General features: G+C 40.8%; 1 protein-coding gene across 2 annotated transcripts; it reads left to right on the top strand.

Annotated features, from left to right (window-relative positions):
• Positions 1-5,712: 5,712 nt before the first annotated feature.
• Positions 5,713-26,602, top strand: LOC121993167. 2 transcript variants are annotated; one of them, XM_042547853.1, is made up of 4 exons: positions 5,713-5,858; positions 5,975-6,115; positions 25,095-26,015; positions 26,108-26,602. In XM_042547853.1, the coding sequence occupies exons 3-4, from the start codon at positions 25,108-25,110 to the stop codon at positions 26,292-26,294; spliced, it is 1,095 nt and encodes a 364-aa protein (XP_042403787.1). In that variant the 5' UTR covers positions 5,713-5,858; positions 5,975-6,115; positions 25,095-25,107; the 3' UTR covers positions 26,295-26,602. The 2 variants fall into 2 exon arrangements, with proteins under 2 accessions (XP_042403787.1, XP_042403788.1); XM_042547854.1 differs by having other exon boundaries at positions 5,946-6,115.
• The last annotated feature ends 56 nt before the right edge of the window (positions 26,603-26,658 follow it).

Below are 26,658 nucleotides of genomic sequence, written 5' to 3'. Positions count from 1 at the left end.
GAGCGCTGAGGAGTTGGCGAGATCCGGAGAATCGGTGAAGTTCTTGAAGAAATCGCACGCCAACAACTATAAACGACGCGGTCGAATCCCAATCGATTGGATTGCTCCCATCGATTGGGGGCTGGATCGATCCACGGATCGATCCAGCGCTCATCGACTCACCGGATCGATCCACGGATCGATCCAAGGCTCTGAGCGTCCCAATCGATCCACCGATCGATTGGGACCTGAATCGATCCACGGATCGATCCCAGACCCGCGAACAGAACCCCTCGGATCGATCGGTGGATCGATCCAGATCTTCGGATCGATCCACCGATCGATCCAGCCGGATCAATCCACGGATCAATCCAAACTGGATCAATCCACGGATCAATCCAAACCTTGATTTTTGCCCAAAACCAAGCCCAAAGCCCCCTAAACCAACATCTAGTCAACCATGACTTGTTGGTACATAAGACCTAGCATCCGGTCACCCTTGACCAGCTAGGACTCTCTCACCAAGTGTCTGGTCAATCCCTTTGACCCACTTGGACTTTTCTCTTCTTGCCAAGTATCCGGTCACTCCCTAAGACCTACTTGGACTTTTCTTCCTCGTGCCAAGTATCCGATCAATCCCTTTGACCTACTTGGACTCTCACCAGATGTCTGGTCAACCTTGACCCATCTGGATTTCTCTTGCCTGGCTTCACTCACCAGGACTTTCCCAATTGCCTAGATTCACTCACTAGGTCTTTCACCTGGCTTCACTCACCAGGATTTTTCTCTTGCCTAGCTTCACTCACTAGGACTTCCCAATTGCCTAGATTCACTCACTAGGTCTTTCACCTGGCTTCACTCACCAGGATTTTTCTCCTGCCTAGCTTTACTCACTAGGACTTCCCAATTGCCTAGCTTCACTCACTAGGTTTTTCTTCCTGACTTCACTCACCAGGATTTTCTTCCTGCCTAACATCCCAGTTAGGACTTCCCAGTCAAGTATCCGGTCATCCTTGACCTACTTGACTCTTCTTCAATCAATATCTTATTGTCAAACATCTAAACCCAAACCAAGACTCAGCTTGGTCAACCAGGTCAACCTTGACCTGAGGGATGTTGCACCAACAGTTAGTGTGTAGAAGGTATATATGACGCCCAATTTTGGTCCTAATACACGTAAGTGAAGTTATGATCACATGACAACTAGCACAAACTTTGGTGCTAGTTTTTGAAGATTAGCACCACAGTGTTGGTTTTGACCACACATTGTGGTGTTGGTTTCCGAAGATCAGCACCACTATGGTGCTAGTTTTCGGAAACCAACACCAAAGTATGTGTTAGTTGGCAAGCGATCATAACTTTGCCTACATGTATCAGGAGTAGGATTGGGCATTATATATACCTTCTGTACAATTCACACTTTCATCTCATTATAAAATTTTAGAAATTCAAGTCGTCTAGGTCCATCAATAGATTTTGGTCAAAACTCATTGATAGACTTAAAGAGTTATGATCGGACTCATTCGAACTCCTACAAATTTCTATAGTTTCCTGGAGTCTAAGGGTGCCCTCTGTTATCATTGTAAAAGATTCTCAGCATTACTCAAAAAGTTTAGAAAGTTTTAGACTTGTGTCAATTGACATAGGCCTATAACTTCATGTAAGAGACTCAAAATCAAGATTTCTCACCATATGTACCTTCTACATACTTCACACTTTTATCTCATTACAAAAATTCAGACATCCAAGTCATCTAGGTCTATCAAGGAGTTTTAGTCAAAACTCATTGATAGACCTAGAGAGCTCTGATCGAATTCATTCCAACTATTGTAAATTTCTACAGTGCCCTAGAGTCCAAGGGTGTCCTTTATTATCATCGTAAAAAATTTCCAGCACTACTAAGAAGGTTTAGAAAATTTCAGACTTTGTACCAATTGGCAAGGATATATAACTTTATGTAGGAGACTTAGGACTAGTATTTTTTTTTACCATATCTTTCTTCTAGACACTCTACACTTTCATCCAATTATAAAATTTTAGAAATGTAAGTCGTCGAGGTCCATCATGAGTTTCGATCAAAACTCATTGATAGACTTAGAGAGCTATAATTAGGAGTATAAATGAACCGAATTGAGCCGAATATGTAGAAAAATCTAAGGCTTGAATTTGGCTCCAAATAGGTATGTTCGAGTTTGAGCTCGATTCGAAGCTCTAAAAATTCTAATTTTTTTGTTCGAGTTCAGTTCGAATTAGGGCTTAGGTTCGAGTTCGGCTCGAAAGGTTTGAACATGTTCGCTAACTATTCGAATTATTGCTTGAAAATAGATACTCAAAAGGCTCAAAATTTATTTATTTAATATATATTTAACTTATATTAATAAAATATTAAGGCTCGCGAGCGGCTCACAAACTATTGAACAATATAATTTGAACTTGAGTTTGGTTCGAAAAAAGTTCGAACATATTCGAGTTCGGCTCAAATTCGATAAATTCGAATATGAGTCAAATATTTTTCGAGTCGGCTCCAAAAGTTCACGTGCCGACTCGATTCGTTTACACCCCTAACTATGATTAGACTCATTCTAACTCATGTATGTTCTATAGTGCCCAGGAGTCCAAATGTCCCATCTGTTGACTGTTATCATCGTAAAAAATTTCTAGAATTTCTCGAAAAGTTTAGAAAATTTTAGATTTTGTGCAAATTAGCATAGGCCTATAACTTCGTGTAAGAGACTCAAAATTAAGATTTTTCATCATATATACCTTCTACAGATTCTACACTTCCACTTCATTATAAAATTTTAGAAATCTAAGTCGTCTAGTTCTATCAATGAGTTTCAATCGAAATTTATTGATGAATCTAAGAGCTTCAATCAAGCTTATTCCAACTTCATTGGATTTATCAGGTGAACATGAGTCCAAATAACCTCTCTTTTATTATTTTAAAGTTTTAAAGTCGTCCCAATATTACTTAAAATGATTTTAAATTTTTAGAACACTATGGTCATGGTCAACAAGGTATTGAATGGCTTACAAAATTATTTAACATGATATTGAAAACGAAAAAAATACCTGATCAATGGAGGATAAGTACTCTAGTTCCCTTATATAAGAATAAGGGAGACGTACAAAATTGTGCAAACTATAGGGGTATTAAACTAATGAGTCATACTATGAAACTTTGGGAAAAAGTAATAGAAAAAAGATTAAGGAAGGAGACCATAGTGACAGAAAATCAATTTGGGTTCATGCCTGGAAGGTCGACAATAGAAGCTATACATCTTCTTAGACAATTAATTGAAAAATATCGGGAGCAAAAACAAGATCTACACATGGTATTCATTGACTTAGAAAAGACATATGATAGAGTCCCAAGAGAAATTATATGGAGAATTTTAGAAAAAAGAGGTGTTATTAAAATAATTAAGGATATGTATGAGGATGTAACGACAATAGTAAAGACTCTGTGGAAGTAACCAAGCATTTCCAATAAAGATAGGGTTACATCAAGGATCTCTAAGTCCCTATCTTTTTAATTATGGATGAACTCACTTAACATCCAAGACACGTTACTAAGGTGCATGTTGTTTGCAGATGATATTATTTTGGTAGATGAGACACGTGAAGGAGTAAATGCTAAGCTAGAATCTTGGAGGGAAACACTAGAAGGAAAGATTTTAAGCTTAGTAGATTAAAGACGGAATATATGGAATTTAAGTTTAGCAATATTAGAAGTAATGAAACAATTGTTAAGATAGGAGAGGACGAGTTCTCGATGAGAGATTTAAATATTTAGGATCATTTTATAAAATGATGGAGGGATTGAGAGAGATGTCTTACATGAATACAAGCAGGATGGGTGAAATGGAGGGAGCGTGTTTTATGTGACCGTAAAGTACCTCTTAAACTTAAAGGTAAGTTCTATAAAACCGCAGTTAGACCTGCTATGTTATATGGAGCTGAATGTTGGACTATGACTCGAGCACATGAGCAGAAGATGAGAGTTGCAGAGATGAGGATGTTAAGGTGGATGTGTGGACATACGAGGATGGACAAAATAAGAAATGAGAGCATTAGAGAGAAAGTAGGAGTTGCATCTATTGAGGAAAAACTCAGAGAGACACGTTTAAGATGGTACGGACATGTACTTAGACGACTAATAAATGCTCCAGTTAGGCGATGTGAAACTATGATAAACATGCATATAAAACGAGGAAGAGGAAGACCAAAAAAGACTTGGTTAGCAACAATAAAACAAGATAAAATTTATTTAAATATAGATGATGATATAATAGGAGATAGAGCTCAATGGCGTAAAAGGATTCATACAGTCGACCCCACCTAGTGGGAAAAGGCTTGGTTGTTGTTGTTGTTGTATGGTCATAGTCAAATTAATACCAAAGTATATTTTTATTATTTATTATTTTTATTAATAAAATCAACTCGTCATTGATTTTATTTTTATTTTTTTTACTCTTTTATAATTACAAATTGAAGATATTTAAAAACATGACAAAATATTTTTAATATTTTATTAACCTTCTTTTTAATATTTTATTAACCTTCTTTTTATATTCTCTTATTTTTTTTAAGATTTAAAAATAAAAATAAATTAATTTAGAGAAGTATTTATTAAAATTTAAATGATGTTTAAATTGATTTAATTTAATTTAGGAGAAAAGAGACGCCGAGAGAAACAAGAAAAATATGTAAAATTATAATTTGGTATGCCTTTTTGAATAATGAAATATTAATGTCTTTTGGAATTCTGAATTTTGATGCGCCTTTTGAAAATTTGTCCAATTATTTTTCATATATATATATATATTTTTTATAGTATATAAACTCAAGCCTTTACTTTCGCCTGATACGGCTGTCAGCTATCAACGCTGCCGGAAGAGTGTTAGGATGCGTTTAGTTCAAGTCATCATGTATAATCTTGGTTATGTGATTACCAGGTAATCACATAACCAAGGTTATAGGGAATAAAACATAACCAAATATTGTTTAGTACAACTTAGGTAATGCAATAAAAACTTGTTTGTTTGAAGGTTTTAATGAATACCCTAGTTTAATATTTTACCGTATTACCCTCAGTTACAAAATCAACTATATATAATAATAATATTATTTATTTATTATTATTATTATTATTTATTTATTTTTTTATTCTTTAATATTTTTTTACTTTTCCTTTTCTGGTATATTTTTTTATTTTTTTATGTGTTTTTTTATTTTTTAATGTTTTTATATTTTTATATTTTTATATTATTTATATTTATATATTTTTTTTACATTTTTTAAATTTTAATTTTTATTTATTTATTTTATTTTTAATTTTATTTTTAAATTTTTTATAATTTTTTTTAATTTTTAGAATTTTTAAAAAAATTTAAATTTTTATAATTTTTTTTAAATTTTTAAATTTTTAAAATTTTTTAACATTTTTAAAATTTTTATTTTATTTTTTATTTTTTTAAATTATTTATTTTAAAAAAAATTAAATTTTTAAATTTTTTAAAACATTTTTATAATTTTTTACATTTTTTAATATTTTTTTACATTTTTTTCTCTTTTTTTCATATTTTTTCTTATCGAAGGGTATTTTTGAGATGTAAGGAATTTCGCTTATTCCCGAGCATACAAGGAGAAACTTTACCTTCTCTCCCCTTCCCCTTCATAGCTCACTCTCGGATAAAATTTTATCCATATTTATCTTTCCCTCCCCTTTACTCACCTCCTCGTTGTGAGGGTTACATGGCGATATCGGATCAGGAGGGGTGGCGCAGCCTTCTGGCCGGCGAAACAATGAGGTGCTACAACCAAGACGAGCCGTTTCGCATCCCGTGTGGCTGCTGACCTAGCGCCGCTCAAATAGGGTAAAAGTTCGTTTTATTTTCCTTCCTTTTTTTTTGGGTTTTTGTTTCGATAAGACTGTTGTTATCTTCTTGTATTTCCAATTATAGGCAATCATGCTGTTTTCTGTTTCGGACAGGATGGAAATGGAGGAAGAAGATGAAGCGGATGAAACATCTTCCGGTCCTCCATTTGCACCCCCTGTTGCTGCTTATTTCGAGTTAGAACGAGGAGGAAGTGGATAGTTGCATCCTTTGGCATTGATTTTGCTCCGTTTGAGGTAAATCTCATGGTTATTTTACTGAGTTTTCCCCCTTCTTTGTTGTGTGATTCAACTTAATAGTACAGTTGCATTGCTTCTGAGATTACAAACTAGCTACATGTTTGTCTAAGTTAACCCGAAAGTCAAAACTTTGGCTTGATCACAGAATTCTTCTCATTTTCCCTGAGCTTCCAAGGTCTATTGCATGTTCCAAATTGGGTTAAAAATAAGCATGAGCCCTATTGTTTGAAGATTTTATGGTAACAAGAAAGTAATATAGCTGAGAAAAGATGATATTGTGTTATTAAATGATAATAACTCCTTCACTTCTGCAAAATTATGCAACTCAGCCATCGGCTCATTTTCCTAAGTGGTTAGGCTCCTAAACAGAATCCGTTGTATCAAGGGATCATTCCCTCATATAAGACCGAAGAAAAACATGGAACTCAGTGATCTCAACTTTATGCAAGGCATTTAACTATGGTAGTTGGTTTTCATTTTTTTTCTGAGTGACTGATGGAATCATAAGAATTTGCTTGAGATTTATAGGCTGATCTTATATTCCATGTACATACTTGTCATGTTCGTATATTCTCTAGTTTTATAATCTTTGCAATTGGAGTATTCTAATTGAAGGGGAGCCTTGGCGCAACGGTAAAGTTGTTATTTTGTGACCAAAAAGTCACGGGTTCGAATCCTGAAAACAACCTCTTGCAAAAAGTAGGATAAGACTGCGTACAATGGATCCTTTCCCGGGACCCCTCATAGCGGGAGCTTCGTGCACCGGGCTGCCCTTTAATTGGAGTATTCTAATTGTACTTGTCATGTCCCGAGGGAGTCCATGCTCGGCAACATCTCTTCCCTTATGACAACATATAGAACCTGGATACATGACCACAAGGCAATACAAGATAATATCTACGACTCACATGGCTGAAAACAAACACAACCGCGTAAAATAAGAAATTAGACTGCGTACCGGTACGACTTACCTCAACAAATACATAACAGACAAAAATGACATCACAAGTCCAGAAATCCACACACAAGTTATATAATACATGAACTAGTCGGAAAGCCAAAATACGAGTAAGAGTAATAGCTGAAATAAAAACTCTCAATGCGACGTGGGATTGACAGCCAAGACCTTTGAGCGACATGATATGTCATCTACCTGCTAACCTAAAAACAAAAGAGAAAGCAAGAGGTAGTGAGTATAATATACTCCGCAGGTACAAGAAGATAGTGCATGATAATAAGGGGATCAAAGGGGGCGGTCTCAGAAAAATACTTACTACAAAAGTAAAAGTATCATTGTAATCGTTTGTTAACTAAAAGCATAACAATAATAATAATACTCCACTAACCTGCTTAACACCAATACATATTGTACCTCTAAACTTGTTTGAACATATGCATAACTAGCATACAAGAAGCATATAACAAGTTCTGTCTAGCTTAAATTGCTACCATGAATGGATCTCGTGGTCAGTCAAGATATATAACTAGTCACTGTCCGTAGGAGAACGCTCTACCACGGATGGTCCCGTGGGCAGATAGGATGAGGTAGCTATCTAACTTCCCAGCCATTGACTGCAGGAGAATGCTTTACCATGGATGGACCCGTGGGCAGTCAGGTATGTAAACATTCACTGTTTGCAAGAGAACACTCTACCATGAATGGTCCCGTGGGCAGACAGGATAAATAAACAACCACTGTTTGCGGGAGAACACTCTACCACGGATGATCTCGTAGGCAAACAGGATATATAAGTATACAAATTAGAAATGATAAGTACTAACAATCACATTTAAAAGTGAATTCTGCTGGTATGGTCACACTAACATATACCAAGTATAACAATGGTTGCTAATGACTCTCTCAATCACGAAGGGGAGACAATGATCGACATCGAGTATAACAATGTATTGATAGAAGGGTCTAACCTCACTAGCATTTAGGCATTAGCCTAAATAACAAGTAAGGCCTCGTAGAATACTTGATATCCTATACTACAGTATGACCTTACTAACGTATAGATCTGAACTGAAATAACGAACAAGGATTAGGTAAGATACTCGATATCCTATACTACGGTGTGGTCCTACTAATACTTAGGCATGAATAAATATCAAGCGGGTATCTTAGTTCAATATTCTACATCAATGCCACGGTATAACATTGCTAGCATGATAGTCCGAGCATAAATGGCCACAAATACCGTGGACAACAATAAGACTGCATGAATCTCAAAATAGACTAAAATATAAGATCAAACAATGAAAGGTCCAACTCAGGAAGTAACATAGGGTGGATATCAAGGTAAAATACTACGCAATGCATACAAATAATAGAATCATGCACTAAGGTCAATGAACTATGAAAGCAAGTACCTGCCTTTAATATGTAGCTCGTGTCAAATAAATCCTACGTCGAAATGCTCGTCCTGAATCAAAGTCTTAAAATCACATGTACAATTTAGTTAATTTCATCATATATCAATTAGCTAACTTAAATCCTCAAATCCAATTAGGAATAACCTAATCGAAACAATCATTGGCTAACCCTAATTATTGGTTAACTACGATTAACCCAATTTAATAACCAATTTTGAGTTAGCTATATCGTTGGCCCTAATAAATCCATTCTATTGATTAGATTAATTTTAGCCAAAACTCATCCCTATTACTCACCAAATGCGATAGTAGCTGTTGGTGGCTCATATTGAAGGTGGCCCACGGCCGGAAGAGATGCTTAGAGTTGTGCATCGTCGGCGAATAGCACTGGCCGAAGCTGTAATGACAAGCCAAAGTAATCTCACAATTTAGCTCTCAAACTAAAGTCAAGAGGAGAACTGGTAAAACCATAACTCATCCCTAACACTCACCCAATTCAGATGTGGTTGTTGGTGGCTCACAACCAGAGCTACAATGAACAGAACAACTATGGTGAAGCGGTGACACTGGGGATCACCGAAATGTATCTTTTCAGCCGGCAAGGGGATGAGAGGTCGAGAGATCAAGCAACAGAAGAAGCACACGACCTCAACCCGCGTGGACTACAGTGGTCGTCAAGATAGAGGATCGGCGCCATCTGATGGATCGGAGCGGCACTGATTGGAATAGGGCATAGGCGGGGCTGTTAGCGCAGCGGGGGCCGACAAGAGGGGGTGAATTGATTGTATAAGATAAAATAGGAAAACCCTTCTCGTTCTTTCAACGTATAATAACAATAAATAAACAACTAATAAAATAAAGAATAGGTAAAAGGCCAGAGGTTTACTTGGTTACAACCTAGGTGGTTGTTAATCCAAGGCGTTGAAAAGCACTAGCAGATCTCCTTCGTTGAAGGCGGAGAAGCTTTTTACACACTTTAAACGCTCAGAAAGTTGTTAGGAAACGAATACAGAAGTTGTTGTCTATTTCTTAGCTCTAGGGATCTTTTTATAGCCCTTGGAAAATCTTATCCGAAGGTGGAAGGCAGCAAGACGCCTCCAGCGAGGCAGGCGAAGATAATGTTTTATCTTCGCCAACGGTCGCTTTTGCCATTATTTTCGCCAACGGTCACTTTTGCCCTGTCTAAGGCGCCTTGAAGTAGTTGAAGGCGTCTTCCATAAAGGCTCGAAGGCGCCTTCCATCAGAAAGGCGCGACAGCGTCTTCAGCAGCGTTGGAGGCGCCTTCAGCAGCTTTAGCAGTTCCGTTTGCTCTTTCGCTGCTCTGATCGTCTGAATGATTTTGTTCATCCGGAATTGGGCTCACCCGGACCCATCTTTCGGCCTTCTCCTCGGGCAGGCTTCCTCCTCGGCTTCTCGTCCCTTGAACGCTATGCACGTTCTTCTCGTCCACCAGTGTACTTTTTCGCAGTATTTCATTCCTCGGATGCACCGAACCTGTCGGCTACTTTCCCGTGCCACCCTTCTCGCTAGCTGCATTTTCCGCTCGACTTCTTATGTTCCTTACCTCCTACGCACTTAGACACAAGAATCAAATACAACAGGACCTAACTGAACTTGGTTGACTACATCAAAACCACCCTGGGGTTATAACAATCTCCCCTTTTTTGATATGTATCAACTAAGTTCAAGTTAAGGTTAAAAAAATGCAATAACATAAGTAAATTGCAAATAACAATTGCAATATAATGAATTAAAGAATTTAGTAAAAGAAACTTACTTATGCAAATATCCAAACTCCCCCTGAACTTGTACTAATTTCTCTCCCTTTGATCACATCAAAAATAAAGTGAGAAAAACAAAGTTGGATAAAGAATTAAATTTTCTAAGGGTTAAGGAAAATTTTTCTTAAGGGTCAACATAATTTAAAATTTTTCAAAAATAAGTTTCAAGATGTTTCAGATTTAGAAATGAAGTTTTCGACAAATAATCCATGGAAAATTCATTATATAATAGTTATAAAATTTTGCACAAAGGAGTTAACTTAAGCATAAAATAAATTAAAAAAATTTAATTTAAAAACTACCTTTTTAACAAATATTTTTTATGATTTGGAAAAATATATAACAGTTAACTATTTAACAGTTAGTCTATTAAATATTTATTTCAATAATTGACTTCCAGGCTGTGACAAGGCACTAGGACTTCTTGGATATTGGAACAATAATCACTTCTAGACAAAGCCTTTTAAAGAAATTAAACATTTAATTTTCTTTCTGTAAATTGTAACTTTAAAAAAAAATTAATTTATTCTAAGCAGGATTTGGGAACCCAATATAGGTTTCTTTCCACTGGATTGATTAAGTATCTTTTAGGAACATATTTTGTGATAACTTTTTAATTTGACCCTTATGGTATCTAAAATACCAATTTAGATTTCTATCAGTTTTCTAGACAGTTTGATTAAGACATGCAGAATTTCTAGAGTTTTCAATTTAGTCCTTCAATTTTTATTTTCTTCTTTTAACTTATCATACATTTCTAAAGGGCAGATTTTTGATAAGATTATTTTTAATTCAGCATTTTCTCTTTCTAGTTTTACTAAATCCTTGGAAAGTACTTTAATAAATTGAAATTACTTTTTAGCAGTTAAGGCACGTACCTTACTTACCTTGTATTCTGATATTTCCTCTTCATCGCAACTTTCTTATGATGATCCTCCTCCATCGATGCTCATTTCTGAGCTGCTTTCATCTTTTCCTTGGTGGTCGGCCAGTAGGGTCTGGTGTAGGTCTCAATCACGGATTCGGAGGATGAAGATTCATCCCATGTTGCCTTTAAATTCTTGAGTTTTGCTCTTGTTCGTCTTTTGCCCTTGTCTTTCTTCAATTTAGGGTAGTCGTCCTTGATGTGCCATTCTTCTTAGCAATTGTAGCATCAAATCTTTCTTTTGCTTCCGAAGTCCTTTTTCGTTTGCAACTTGAATTTGTTAGATTAAATAAATCTATTAAATTTTCTTACCAATACTACTGCTTCATCTGTGTCGATGGATGCTTTGGAGTCTGGGTCTAGTTCGAGACTCGTGTAATTCGAAAGTGGAAAAGAGGCTTTCTAATGTACTTACCTCGAGGTCTTTAGAGATATAATAGGAGTCTACTATAGCTGTCTATTCCGGTGTCCTCGGGAATGCATTTAAAGCATATCTATGCGCGTCCTGATTACTTACCGTTTCTTCGAGGTTTGTTAATCCGATGATTAACTCTTTGATTCTTCCGTGTAGATGAGCAACTGATTCGCCTTCTTCCATCCGAAGGTTACTGATTTGGTTCCGTAGCAAATTCCGTCTCGTGAGTTTGGCTTCAGACATACCTTCATGTAGTTCCAGGAACTTCTTCCAAAGTTCCTTTGTTGATTCGTAGGCGCCGATTCTGTTGACTTCTTGCGGAAGTAGCACGCTCAGTAGATGGAATTCAGCTCGTCCATTTGCCACAAAATCTGCTTGCTCCTTCTTGGTCCATTGATACTCTTCTTTATCTTTCGGTGCTACAAATCCATATTTTAATATTAATAATAAATTAAAATCGATTTTAAAAAATAACTCTATTTTTCTTTTCCATATCACGAATTCCCCCTTGAACTTAGGCGGGAAGATGCCCCGGCCATCGTCTTGGTGCTTCAGTCGGCGGTTAGCCCTTCTGAGGCGTTTTGATACCAATTGTTGGCGCAGCGGGGGCCGGCAAGAGGGGTGGGAGGGAATTGCCTGTATAAGATAAAATAGAAAAACCCTTCTCATTTTTCAACGTAGATTAGCAGCACGATAGCACAATTATAATAACAATAAATAAGCAACTAATAAAATAAAAAATAGGTAAAAGGCTAGAGTTTTATTTGGTTACAACCTAGGTGGTTGTTAATCTAAAGCATTGAAAAGTACTAGCAGATCTCCTTCGTTGAAGGCGGAGAAACCTTTTATATACTTTAAACGCTCAGAAAGTTGCTAGGAAACGAATACAGAAGTTGTTGTCTATTTCTTAGGTCCAGGAGACTTTTTATAACCCCTAGAAAATATTATCCGAAGCTGGAAGGCGGCTCCAACAAGGTGGAAGGCGCCTCCAGCAAGGCAAGTGAAGATAATATTTTATCTTCGCCAACGGTCGCTTTTGCCATATTTTCGCCAATGGTCACTTTTGCCCTGTCTAAGTCGCCTTCACGGGTGATATGAAACTTTACTACATCATCCAGATACCTCGACCAACACGACCGGAACAATATATATAAATATAAGCAATCACCACACAGTTTAATAGTAAAACTAAACAAATGCAACGATAAGGAAAACTAAGTTAAAAATCCTAATCAACTACATCCATAAAGCTCAAAACCGATATTCTACTCCACTACACCCATAAAACACAAATCACAACGATCTCACCTCTTCTGCCATCCAGGCAGGCAAGTGGCAAAAACATATCCAATAAAACACTCATCGACAATAAAGATAACATGATATCTAAGTGTCAAAACTAAAACAAGTCTAAAAAGTACAATAAGAAAACAAAAGATAAAACACATTCTCGCAATCTGCAGGGGACTAGCAACTGGAACTCCTCCGGACAGCCTCAATCTAAAAATAGTAAATATCCCTGGGGTGAGTCAACTCTCAGCGGGTAACTACTGATACGCATAATAAAGAAAATAACAACTAACACTAATCATGCGTACAGTCTCCTGATATAAAAATGATAAATGCAACTGAAATAAACAGGAGAAGACTGTACTAACCAGGACCTGACGTATGGATAATAAAACCGAGAGGTATAGGAATCCTGTATGCATGACAAACAAATGCATCCATCCAATATGCAACATACAAGTACAGCAAACACAAACAATAAATGCATCAATGCGTATGATGCTATTGACATGTCCTGGTCACCCTTACTGTCAGTCAACCATTTCACACACGATGGTGAGACCGAGTGGGTAGGGCTGTGATAACCGTGCATTTTGCCGTCACTGCTCCTGATGAGTGACCGAGTGGACGGGATGCTGTCGGAGTACACCTATCCTCCTACCCCAAATCATAAGTGGGGGAGCGCAATGCTCTCATCTCCCTGAGACAATCCAGAGGAGGGATCCCTGATGTGCTACCACGCTGCGTCACGCTACCCATGAGTGGACCAGCGGAGCACTGACAGAGCAAACTGCCACACACCCTGCCTGATATACCACTAACCCATGAGTGGTTGTGTGTGCAGATCCATGAAACTGGCGATGAGCTCAACAATAATGGAGCTACCAATCGTACAACATGCAATCATGCAAGATGGTGCATGATACTAAGTATGGGAATATCCTGAACTTATCCATCTCTACATAATGTGTACCATAGGACAAAGAATCAAATCAAAGGTGTAGGTACACAGATCAGATAAGGTTTAAAAACCTAGGTCCTGAACATAATGAAGCATGGTTATGTCACTACCCCTATAAGCTTGTATAATCAGGTAGATACTAACATGAAGTGCATAACAAGTAAATAAAACAAGCATGTAACATGTATCGGGTAGTGACCCACCGATGCAGATAAGAAACATAATCATTACTATTTGTTAAAAACATTACTATGTATATCAAATGACAAATCTAAAAAGATAAGTCAAAGTACTCGCCTCTAATTGAAAAGTCCAATCCGATCCAAATCCAACGTCGAGATACTCATCTCGCGTCAAAGTCCTGTGATATCAAACATAATGTATTTAGCTATATAGCTAAATAAAATCTCCAAACTTCACCTTTTCTAAATAACCAAACTACTACATACCAACATGTTCATACACTAATTCCAATACCTTCATTGATCGAATTAAACCCAACTCGCCCACATCAGTAATCCAACCGCCAATGTACCAAAATCAGTTGCTAAAGTTAGTGTTTACCTCTAATTAGCAACAGGGCAGCAAAGCACTCCCCTATGATCTGTGTAGAAAGAGCTCACTGTTCCTTCATCATCTCAACACCAACATCCAGTCTGTTCTTCACGTAAATAGCTTGTTTGATAGAAGCAACCAGCCGGTTTTGAGGATATAGTGAACCTGTGTAAACCGGCCAGTTTTCCTTCCACTATTGAAAGCGGATGGGTGGATTGCTATGTGGAGAACCAGCCTTATCCAGTGTCCTCACATTAGAAAAGGTCAAACCGGACTAACGCCTGGTAATATACTCCGATTCACTATCAACATGGAACGGGCAAGCCGACGATACTTTGCCGGAAGAGAGGAAAAGATGGGGAACAGATGCTTGGCCGAAGGGATAGGATCGGGTGGCAATCAGAGGAGAAGAAACTCCGTGATGCTCGGGACGACCACCGGCTGAACTTCAAGGGGTGTTTCGACCATCGGCGTTGGAGGAATCAGTGCCAAATGTGGGAGGGATTTGGCTAGGGCACACGAGTTCGGCGGCGCTGGGTCGGCACTACTCTGTGCGGCGTTGGCTGTGGTGGTGGCGGCGCGAAGGAAAAGGAGGAGAGGCGAGGGGGAATCGGGTTCGGCGAGGGAGAAGACGAGAAGAGGGGAGAAGAAACCGCTGCGTGCAGTTAGGGCACGACGTCGGGCGCATGGGTTCGCGGGGAAGAAAGAAAAACAAAGAAAAGAAAATAGTAAAAGAAGAAAAAAAAAGAATTAAGAAAATAAATATTTCCTCGTTTAAATGGGTAGCATAAACAGGTTTTCCCGGGGCCCAATTTTTATCCCCATAAACTCGTCCATAAGGTCTCCAAAAAATTCCCAGAAATTTTTTAAAAATTCTGGAAAATTCCCTTATGGTTATTCGCCATTTTTCGGTATTTTACATTCACCCCCACTAATAAAAATTTAGTCCCCAAATTTTATTATCTACCATCAGCAAATACTAACAACAGGTAAAGAATATAAATGTTGTACGGTAAATTGAACCATATACCTCAAGTGAAAAAGTGGGGGTATCGAGCTCGGATCGTATCCTCGAGCTCCCAGGTAGCCTCCTCGTCTGAATGATGCCGCCATTCGACTTTAACCAGTCGGATAGTCTTGTTCCGCAACTGACGCTCTTTTCGGTCCAGGATCCGTACCGGAACCTCCTCGTAGATGACGTCAGGCTGAACGGGAACTGAGATATCTGTCAGCACATGTATCGGGTCGGGTATGTATCTCCTCAGCATAGATACGTGGAATACGTCGTGGACGTGCCAGGGACGGTGGTAGTGCCAGACGATAAGCTACTGCTCCAATCCTCTCCAGGATCTGGAAAGAGCCAATGTACCGTGGAGCTAGCTTACCTCTGAGACCAAATCTTTTCACCCCTTTCTTGGGTGAAACTCGCAGAAATACATGGTCGCCCGTAGAGAACTCCAGGAGTCTGCGTCTCCGATCAGCATAACTCTTCTGGCGGTCCTGCGCCTCTGACATCCTCCATCTGATAGTACAGACCAACTCTGCCTCATGCTGATCTCTATGAGGTCCCAACAGCTGGGTCTCCCCAACCTCATCCCAGAGGATGGGTGTCCGACAAGGCTTACCATACAACGGCCTTGAGCGGTGCCGTCCGGATGGCGAGCGAAAATTGTTGTTGGGCGAACTCTGAATTGAGATGTGAACCGTGGGTCTCTATCAGAAATAATAGTCGAAGGGACACCATGTAATCGATGATCTTCGCGATCAGATCGCGATCGATCCAGGGAATCGGTCTTGGGATCGCCATGAAATCTTGCGATTTGGTTAATTGATCGACGATTACCCAATTGCGTCGTAGCCTCGGCGTGTCTAAGCGAACCCACATGAAAGTCCGTGGTAATGTGTTACCATTTCCACTCGAGAATAGGAATCATGAAGTAATCCGGACGGTCTCTCTTCACCTTCACACATGCGAATATCAGTCTTCGGAATCTTCGTGCTCCACTAGGTCAGGTTACCAATACGGATCTTGTCGATGCGCGGTGGTCTGGCCGGCGTGTTGCGAATTAGATGGCCCAAGTGCGGCCAGGTCTTTACTTCGGGCCTTGTTTACTTGGAAGAGGGGGATAAATAGAAAAACAAAGGACAGAAGAAGAGGAGGGAGAAAGGGAGAAAAAGGGATATCAGATATTTTCACAATTTACACGTCAGATTATGTTTGAAATCCTGTCCAAATTAGTTAGAATGTTTCTGTTTTCATCTTTTATCTAAGTTATAATTTAGATCGAGTCATGTGATTGAAGATCGTCGATGGGCTATCTCCGGTCAATGTCATACAATTCGTCCAATCGTTGACGGCCTCCGGTCAATACCATACAATTCGTCCAACCGGAGAGGTCATCCGGTGAAACATTTGAGACTCTTATGATCCAAATAATAATCTCATCTGAGACGATGCCGCCAAATCTAACAAAGCACCAGCATTGTATACCGTACCCTTGACTCTAAGCGCATAAACTGCCGTGCTACATCAGAACAGCGTCCAAACCCTGAAGAGACGTGTCGGTGTAGAGCACGAATCTGTCCTATCCGGAGGGTAAAACCAAAATCGGAGCCGACACTAATCTCTGCTTCAGCTTCTGGAAGCTGATCTCGCAGTCTTCGGTCCAAGTAAACTTCACGCCTTTCCTGGTCAGGCGTGTCAGCGACATAGCAATCCGGGAGAAACCCTCGACGAACTGTTTGTAATATCCTGCTAGTCGCAGAAAATTACGAATCTCCTGAACTGATTTCGGCTGCTCCCAACTGGTGACAGCTTCGAACTTCTGAGGGTCTACTGAAATACCTCTGCTCGAGATCACGTGTTCCAGAAAATCGACTGAAGATAGCCAGAATGCAGACTTGCTGAACTTCGCATACAACTGATGTTGAAGAGTCTTCAGGACTGTGTGAAGATGCTGTGCATGCTCCTCCTCGGAACACGAATAGATCAATATGTCATCTATGAAAACGATAACAAACTGATCAAGATACTCCAAGAAGACGCTGGAGCATTGGTAATAAACACTGCTGGAGCATTGGTAAGCCCAAATGACATTACCAAAAACTCATAATGGCCGTATCTAGTACGGAATGTAGTCTTCTGAATATCAGATTCTCTGACTCTCAGCTGATGATATCCGGATCGCAGATCAATCTTAGAATACACTGATGTACCTCTGAGCTGGTCTAGGGATGATAATGAGTCGGGTTTGGGTCGGATTCTATATCCTCCGTACCCATACCCATCGGGTATAGGATGTCTAATGGGTATACTCATACCCATTAAAGGATCGGATATCTTTTATACGTATAATTTTTCTTCTTTCTATCGAACTATTATCATTCAACAAAAACATATTAAAATTAACATCCTATTAAAATATATATATATATATATATATATATATATATATATAATTAAAAAATAGATTAAATATCTATATAGTCTCCTACTAATATCCACAAAAAATAGTAAGTTGATTTTAGAAAAAGAAAATTTTCTTTAATATGTATATATATTATTTAATCGGGTATTCGGGTCGGGTATCGGGTATTGATAGTCCCTCCATACCCTCCTCCATTCGGGTCGAATGTCGGATCCTCCATCGGGTTCGGGTGAAATTGTCATATCTAAGCTGATCAAACAAATCCTCGATCCGTGGTAAGGGGTACTTATTTCTGACGGTCGCTGTATTCAGCTGTATGTAGTCAATACACAACCTCAGAGTACCATCCTTTTTCTTGACAAATAATATCGGAGAACCCCATGGAGAAGCACTAGGGCGTATAAATCCCCTGTCTAAAAGCTCCTGGAGTTGAACCTTCAATTCGTTCAACTCTTTTGGTGCCATATGATAAGGAGCTTTTGATGTTGGCGCGGTTCCCGGAATCAACTCAATAGCAAACTCCACTTGTCTTCTGGGAGGCAAACCTGATAGCTCCTCTGGAAATACATCCGGATACTCTCGGACTACTGGAATGTCGGAGAGTTGAGAACTACTGTCATCTTCAGTATGAATCAAAGATAACAAAAAACTCTGACAGCCATGTGACATTAGTTTCTGAGCTTGAATCGCCGAAATGATCGATATGCCATCGTCTCTGATGCCAGTGAAATCTCACGAGGGTTGGGCGGAATGTGACCACCCTCGTTTGGCAATCAACAGTGACATGATATGCTGACAAACAGTCCATGCCAAGAATAATATCAAAGTCGACCATTTCCAGTACTAAAAGATCTACTGTATCATATTGCCAAAGTCTAACGGGCAACCTCTGACCTCCTGGGTGACGTCCAAAATATCACCAGACGGTAGAGAGACGGTCAATCGCTGCAGTCTGAAAGTGGGTAATCTACCAATCTCCCGCATAAAGGTACAGGATATAAAAGAATGCGAGCTACCGGTATATATCAGCATATCAGCAGATAAGGCATAAATAGAAATCGTACCGCGGAAAACAGATTCGTCGGCCCGTTGTTCATCCTCTCTGGTCACCGCATGAATACGTCCAGTCTCTGGCGGTGGAGGAGGTGGTAGTGCTACCAAAGGCTGCTGCGCCTGAGTCTGAGCCTGCCACTGTGACGGTGCCGGGTACTGAGCCAGAGACTGATAGGTAGGCTGAGACTGATACTGGACCGGCGGCTGGGGCGATGACTAGTACTGAACTAGTGGTTGTGGTTGATACTGCCCCTGAGTCAGATACTGTGATCCCAGAATAGAGCTCTGTGGTACTATGAGGACACTGGGGTGTTCCTGTCCATACATGCCATATGCAGCAGCTGCAGGGGGGGGGTAGACATTTGCTGACGACGCGAAGATTAGGCTCTCTGCCCTCCTCGCCGAGTCCCTGACTGACTGTGCTTTCCTCCCTGAACAGTAACTCCTGAGGCAATATGCTGAGCTTTCAGCGGGCAATCTCTGCTCTGGTGCCCAGGCAGTTTGCAATAATAACAAACTGACTGTCCCAGAGAGCATGCTGAGGTGATGTGGTCTTTGGACCCACATTGTAAACAGTGAATGTCGCTGGCGGGTTGTTTCTGATTCTGCTGAGGAGATCGGAAACGTCCTGAGGAAGACTGCTCCTGACTTCTGAGGCCGACCAGATGCCCCAGAAGTACCCTGACCTGGCCGACTGCGACTACTCTGCTGCTGTGTAGCCTGTGTCGGCTGGATCTGTCTTGATGTCCGATCTGTCTGTTTCCTTTTCTTGTCCGGATATGCTCTCTCCTGCGCTGATTCAATTATAAGAGCTCTGTCCAACGTCTCCAGGTATGACAAATTCCCAAAGTTGGCAAGCTTTACTTGCAGATGGACATCCAGTCCCTGAATAAACTGCTGCATACGGGAACTGTCCTCAGCAACCAGTTCTGGACAAAATCTGGCCAACCAATTAAACTTGGCATTGTACTCTGTCACCGAGCGGTTGTTCTGCCGTAGACTCAAAAAATCCTGACGGCGAGTCGTCTGATAGGCCCGTGGAAAGTAACGGCTCTCAAAAGCCTCTCTGACTCTGGCCCAAGTGATGTTCTGCTCGCCTATGATGGAACGCTGCGTAACCCACTAGGTGTCAGCTTCATCCCGTAGATGGAAAGCAACCAACTCTGCTTTCTCCCACTCGGAGTAAGCCATGTAGAAGAAAGTCCACTCCATGGTCTCTATCCAGGATTGGGCCACGCTCGGATCAAGCTCTCCTCGGAAGAGTGTGAATCGACTCTTCATCGACTTTGCCAATGCTGAGATCCGGGCTCGTGCCGCGATAATATCCGTGAGGTGTGTAGGGACGGCTGTAGGAACTGGCGGAACCACTGGAGCTGGTGCTACAGGTAGTACCGCTAGATAGACCGGGGGAGGTACTTCCGGTGCTGCTGCATAAGCTGGAGCATATACCGCTGGTGGTACTGCAAGGTCGATATGGGTGGTCGCAGCTGGAGGTACGGTAGGTAGTGGTACCGGAAATGGAGCAACCGGTACCGCTGGTGCGGGCGCTAGGTACACTGTAGGCAATTGGGGCACGGGTGCCGCTGGTGCCGGGTACACGGTAGGCTCGACCGGAGCAGGTGCTGGGTATGCCGGTGGTACCCCTGGTGGTACCGTAAATATGGTAGGGGTGGGTGTAGTGGGTGCAGCCGAGGTAGGTATCTCTAAAGGAGCCATCGGGATCTGAGAGCCTGACGCACCCGCAGTATCCTGAGTCTGTCCCTGACCAACAGGCTCAACCCTAGTAGGGATCTCTGGCGAGTCTGTGCCAAAGATTCCAAGGTCCTCTTACGTGGTCGTCCAGCACCACGTCTCGCAGCTACTCGTGTAGATCTCCTCATATCTGTTAAGTTATAACACAGATATTACTACATGTATAACAATTATAAAATTACCTTTATACCTATTTGCCGTTTGGAGATGTTCCGTCGCTATCCAGTCCCCATTTTATAACCTTGGAATTTCCGAAACGAGAAAATCGACGGAAACCCGTACAAATTCGAAAATAAATACCCAAGTTAACTAGCAAACTTGGGCTAACCCTAAAAATCCAGAACACCAAAAGTAGGTATCGTAACCCGCTCTGATACCAATAAATTGGTATCAGATTAAATTTCAAAAATCCATAACACGAAAAACAAACAAGTATCGCCAACCTGACTCTGATACCAAATAAATTGGTATCAGATTATTTCGAAAATCCAACACACAAAACTCGACTCGCCACAACAAAATACGAAAAACCAAGCATCAGAAAACTTAGCTCTGATACCAAATAAATTGTCACGCCCCGGGAAAGTCCCTGCTAGAAGAAATTTCGGCAGCATCTCCCCTGTACGGGTGACAATATGAAACTTTACTACATCATCCAGATACCTCGGCCAACACGGCCAGAACAATATATATAAATATAAGCAATCACCACGCAGTTTAATAGTAAAACTAAACAAATGCAACGATAAAAAAAACCAAGTCAAAAATCCTAATCAACTACACCCATAAAGCTCAAAACCGATATCCTACTCCACTACACCCATAAAACACAAATCACAACGATCTCACCTCTTCTGCCATCCAGGCAGGCAAGTAGCAAAAACATATCCAATAAAATACTCATCAACAATAAAGATAACACGATATCCAAGTGTCCAAACTAGAACAAGTCTAAAAAGTACAATAAGAAAACAAAAGATAAAACACATCCTCGCGATCTGCAGGGGACTAGCGACTGGAACTCCTCCGGACAGCCTCAACCTGAAAATAGTAAATATCCACGGGGTGAGTCAACTCCTTAGCGGGTAACTACTGATATGCAAATAAAGAAAATAACAACTGGCACTAATCATACGTACAATCTCCTGATATAAGAATGATAAATGCAACTGAAATAAACAGGAGAAGACTGTACTAACCAGGACCTGGTGTATGGATAATAAAACCGAGAGGTATAGAATCCTGTATGCATGACAAACAAATGCATCCATCCAATATGCAGCATACAAGTGCAGCAAACACAAGCAATAAATGCATCAATGCGTATGATGCCAATGACATGTCCTGGTCACCCATACTGCCAGTCAACTATCTCACACACGATGGTGAGACCGAGTGGGTAGGGCTGTGACAACCGTGCACTCTGCCGTCACTGCTCTTGATGAGTGACTGTGTAAGATATCGAACAATGACCTATAATGATAAGTGAATTTCTCGAAATATTTGGAATCTCCTCGAGAATTCTGTGGAGCTCGTATGGACGAGTTAACGGGATACAACGAGGCCCGGGAAAAGCCACGCCACACACATATACCACTAACCCATAAGTGGTTGTGTGTGCAGATCCATGAAACTGGCGATGAGCTCAACAATAATGGGGCTACCAATCGCACAACATGCAATCATACAAGATGGTGCATGATACTAAGCATGGGAATATCCTGAACTTATCCATCTCTACATAATGTGTACCATAGGACAAAAAATCAAATCAAAGGTCTAGGTACACATATCAGATAAGGTATAAAAACCTAGGTCCTGAACATAATGAAGCATGGTTATGTCACTACCCCTATAAGCATGTATAATCAGGTAGGTACTAACATGAAGTGCATAACAAGTAAACAAAACAAGCATGTAACAGTTATCGGGTAGTGACCAACTGATACAGATAAGAAACATAATCATTACTATTTGTTAAAAATATTACTATGCATATCAAATGACAAATCTAAAAAGATAAGTCAAAGTACCCGCTTCCAATCGAAAAGTCCAATCCGGTCCAAATCCGACGTCGAGATACTCATCTCGCGTCAAAGTCTTGTGATATCAAACATAATGTATTTAGCTATATAGCTAAATAAAATCTCCAAACTTATTTCACCTTTTCTAAATAACCAAACTACTACATACCAACATGTTCACACACTAATTCCAATACCTTCATTGATCGAATTAAACCCAACTCGCCCACATCAGTAATCCAACAGCCAATGTACCAAAATCAGTTGCTAAAGTTAGTGTTTACCTCTAATTAGCAGTAGGGCAGCAAAGCACTCTCCTATGATCCTATGATCTGTGAAGAAAGAGCTCACTGTTCCTTCATCATCTCAACACCAACATCCAGTCTGTTCTTCACGTAAATAGCTTGTTTGATAGAAGCAGCCAGCTGGTTTTGAGGATGTAGTGGACCTGTGGTTACCGGCCAGTTTTCCTTCCACTATTGAAAGCGGATGGGTGGATTGCTCTGTGGAGAACCAGCCTCATCCAGTGCCCTCACATTAGAAAAGGTCAAACCGGGCTAACGCCGGGTAATATACTTCGATTCACTATCAACTTGGAATGGGCAGGCCGGTGATACTCTGCCAGAAGAGAGGAAAAGATGGGGAACAGAAGCTTGGCCGAAGGGATAGGATCGGGTGGCAATCAGAGGAGAAGAAACTCCGTGATACTCGGGACGGCCACCGGCTGAACTTCAAGAGGTGCTTCGACCATCGGCGCTGGAGGAATTGGTGCTGGCAATGTGAGGGATTCGGCTAGGGCACGCGAGTTCGGCGGCGCTGGGTCGACACTACTCCGTGCGACGTCGGCAGTGGTGGCGGCGACGCGAAGGAAAAGGAGGAGAGGCGAGGGGGAATCGGGTTCGATGAGGGAGAAGACGAGAAGAGGGGAGAAGAAATCGCCGCGTGCGGTTAGGGCACGACGTCGGGTGCGTGGATTCGCGGGGAAGAAAGAAAAACAAAGAAAAGAAAATAGAAAAAGAAGGAAAAAAAAGAATTTAGAAAATAAACATTTCCTCGCTTAAATGGGTAGCCTAAACAGGTTTTCCCAGGATCCAATTTTTATCCCCGTAAACTCGTCTATACGGTGTCCGAAAAATTCCCAGAAAATTTCTAAAAATTCCGGAAAATTTCCTTATGGTTATTCGTCATTTTTTGGTATTTTACAAAGGTGCCTTCAAGTAGTTGTTGAAGGCGCCTTCCATAAAGGCTCGAAGGTGCCTTCCACCAGAAAGGCACGACGGCGCCTCCAACAGCGTTGGAGGCACCTTCAACAGCTCCGTTTGCTCTTTCGCTGCTCTGATCGTCTGGGTGATTTTGTTTATCCGGAATTAGGCTCATCCAGACTCATCTTTCGACCTTCTCCTCGAGGAGGCTTCTTTCTCGGTTTCTCGTCCCCCGAACGCCACACATGTTCTTCTCGTCCACCGGTGTACTCTTTCGCAATATTTCGTCTCTCTGATACACCGAGCCCGTCGGCTCCTTTCTCGTGCCACCCTTCTCACTAGCTACGTTTTCCACTCGACTTCTTGTATTCCTAAGCTTATGCGCGCTTAGACACAAGGATCAAATAAATAAGACCTAACTGAACTTGGTTGACCACATCAAAATCACCCTGGTTCTAACAGGGGCAACGTTGGTGTGATAGTTGACTGTCACACGGTTGGCGGCTAGGTCATGGGAAGGTCCGACAGCGATGATCCATGCAGCGGAGGAACGGATCGACACCAACAACAAAGAGGCAGCGATCGGGAGATGGGGCAGCATCACCGGGACTGTCTCACGCTCGGCGGCTAGGTCGTGGATGGCCTGACAATGATAATCCGTGCAACGGAGGAGCGCATCAACACCAATGACAAAGAGGTAGCGATCGAGAGATGAGGCAGCATCACCGAGGTCACAGTGTCGCCTCCTGCGATGGCAACACGCCTCCTGTGATGGCGACGATTGCTATGTCGCCGGCTGGTCTTGCGCGGATGGCCGGCGACAGTGGCGTTGGCGTTCAGCGAGGCAGCGTGACGAGGTTGTGAGGGAGGAGGGCGGCGGTGAGATTGGGAGTGAAAGGTATCGGGCAAAAATAACGAGAAGATGAATATATAAAACTTAGGTTTATATTTAAAACTTTAGGTTAATTAATGCAATCAACTCTCAACTAAATGGATATTCCAAACCGGCTTTCTATAAGCCTAATCGATTCATCCCCGTAAACGTGTCAAACGGACTCCATTTAAATTTCAAAAAAAAATCTTAAAAATTTTAAAAAATCCTGTAAGGTTATTTATCAAATAATCTTTATTATTTAATTGTCGTATCTCACAGTGTTAGTTAATATATAGTAAATATTATAATAGTTCAGTCAGTAATGCTCGACTTCATGCAGACACTGGGTGTATATGGCTTCTGAACACGAAAAAACTAGTGCTGAAAATGGCAATGCAAGTCTTCACCAAGAAAAGGTAGATACAAATGCAACTGTTGTTTTACACAAGCCTGATGTTCCCAAGCTAGGAGTTGTGCCTAAAACCCCAGAGCAAACGTCATCATGCTCAACTCCATCTTCTTCAGGCACATCATCTGAGGATGATTTCTTCCTGATAGATACGAGTCAGCCCAGAAAGCCAATTGCAGTGCTTGATGAGATACCAAGAAACAATTCACAACTGCCACTGCCGATTGAAAATGTACTATCAAATGCAAATTTGAGCGTTTCTGGTGAACAAGAATTGAAGGATTTGGGGATGGTTCAGGGTATGATTTCTGGATCAACTTCCCCAGGTATATCATCAACAGCAATATCATTCTCATATGATGCTTCGGGTACCCCTGGATCAGTTAATTTTGGCTTTGTTGAAGGGAATCATTCTCTAATTGAAATGCCATATGGACCAAATGTCCCTGATCCAAAGAGGATACCCTCTTCAGTATTTGCTAGGACGAAATCCACTGCTATGATGGAATGGAGTGTTGCCTCTAACGAATCATTGTTCAGTATTCAAGTGGGTAAATCTGGAGATCTGAGCAGCTTGTACAATACCCAATTGGATGGATATCCTCCGCTTTCTCCCCATATTAGCAGCACTTCTCCATTAAAAGATGCTGAAGCAGGACCTAGTTTACAACAAACAGTCGATGCTGACACTGCAAATGCTGAAGCCATGGAAGATGTTCTCAAGGCAACCACAGAGAAGCATGCTGAAAAGGACAAACCTCTAACTGTTCATCGCACTAGTAATTCTGATAGCGCATCTCAGTTATCTGATGGGGGCAGTGTGAAGAGCTACCGTTCCTTTGCATTTCCAATGTACATGAGCACATTGTATTTATGCAGCAATTTGACTTTTCTCCTTACTCATATGAATTGAAATACACATGTTGAAAACTTTGTTGTTACAGATTGACAGCCGATAGCAGAAGTGGATCTGTTAATGGTGAATTGGTGGATCTTTCTCGTGAGGAAGGTCAGATGCAACCACCTGTGCCTCAACCACCTCCTGAAATGACCGAAGCACCAAGAGCAGAACCTGTTAAAGCACGAAAATCACCGCTATGTTGTTTTTCTTGCTGCTCATCCTGTTGCTGAGTTAGTGAATCATATTGTTTCTCCATTCAGCTTCAACGTATTTGTTTCGATCCACTTGTTGACAGTAACCTCTAAATCAGTATAACTGAACTGTCACAGATGACTTTGCTACAAGTATTCTCTCAGTTTCTGTATCTCATTCAAGGTGAAAGGATTACAGTGGAGTTGCAATGACAAACCTTTTCTCCAATGTCAATGAAGCGAAAGGCTCGCAATGCTTGTGTTGATTTAGAATCTTTCTTGTTTTTAGTACTGAATCTTGCTGGTTGTGTTTTACGTGTTACTGAATCTTGCATATGCATTTTAGATTCTCATGTGCAACCATTTTGTGGATTGTGTATATCATTCTCTCTCAAATTCATGT

The sequence above is a fragment of the Zingiber officinale genome, chromosome 6B (assembly GCF_018446385.1).
Source record: "Zingiber officinale cultivar Zhangliang chromosome 6B, Zo_v1.1, whole genome shotgun sequence".
In the NCBI taxonomy this organism is placed as follows: domain Eukaryota; kingdom Viridiplantae; phylum Streptophyta; class Magnoliopsida; order Zingiberales; family Zingiberaceae; genus Zingiber; species Zingiber officinale.
The sequence above is the reverse complement of the archived record's forward strand: the minus strand, read 5'-3'. Positions and strand labels throughout refer to the sequence as shown.

Excerpts from the sequence above, each read along its gene's own strand:
- LOC121993167 (XM_042547853.1), top strand. The coding sequence starts at position 25,108 with ATGGCTTCTGAACACGAAAAAACTAGTGCTGAAAATGGCAATGCAAGT. Across the intron at positions 26,016-26,107 it reads CGTTCCTTTGCATTTCCAAT|ATTGACAGCCGATAGCAGAA; the intron begins GTACATGAGCAC and ends TTGTTGTTACAG.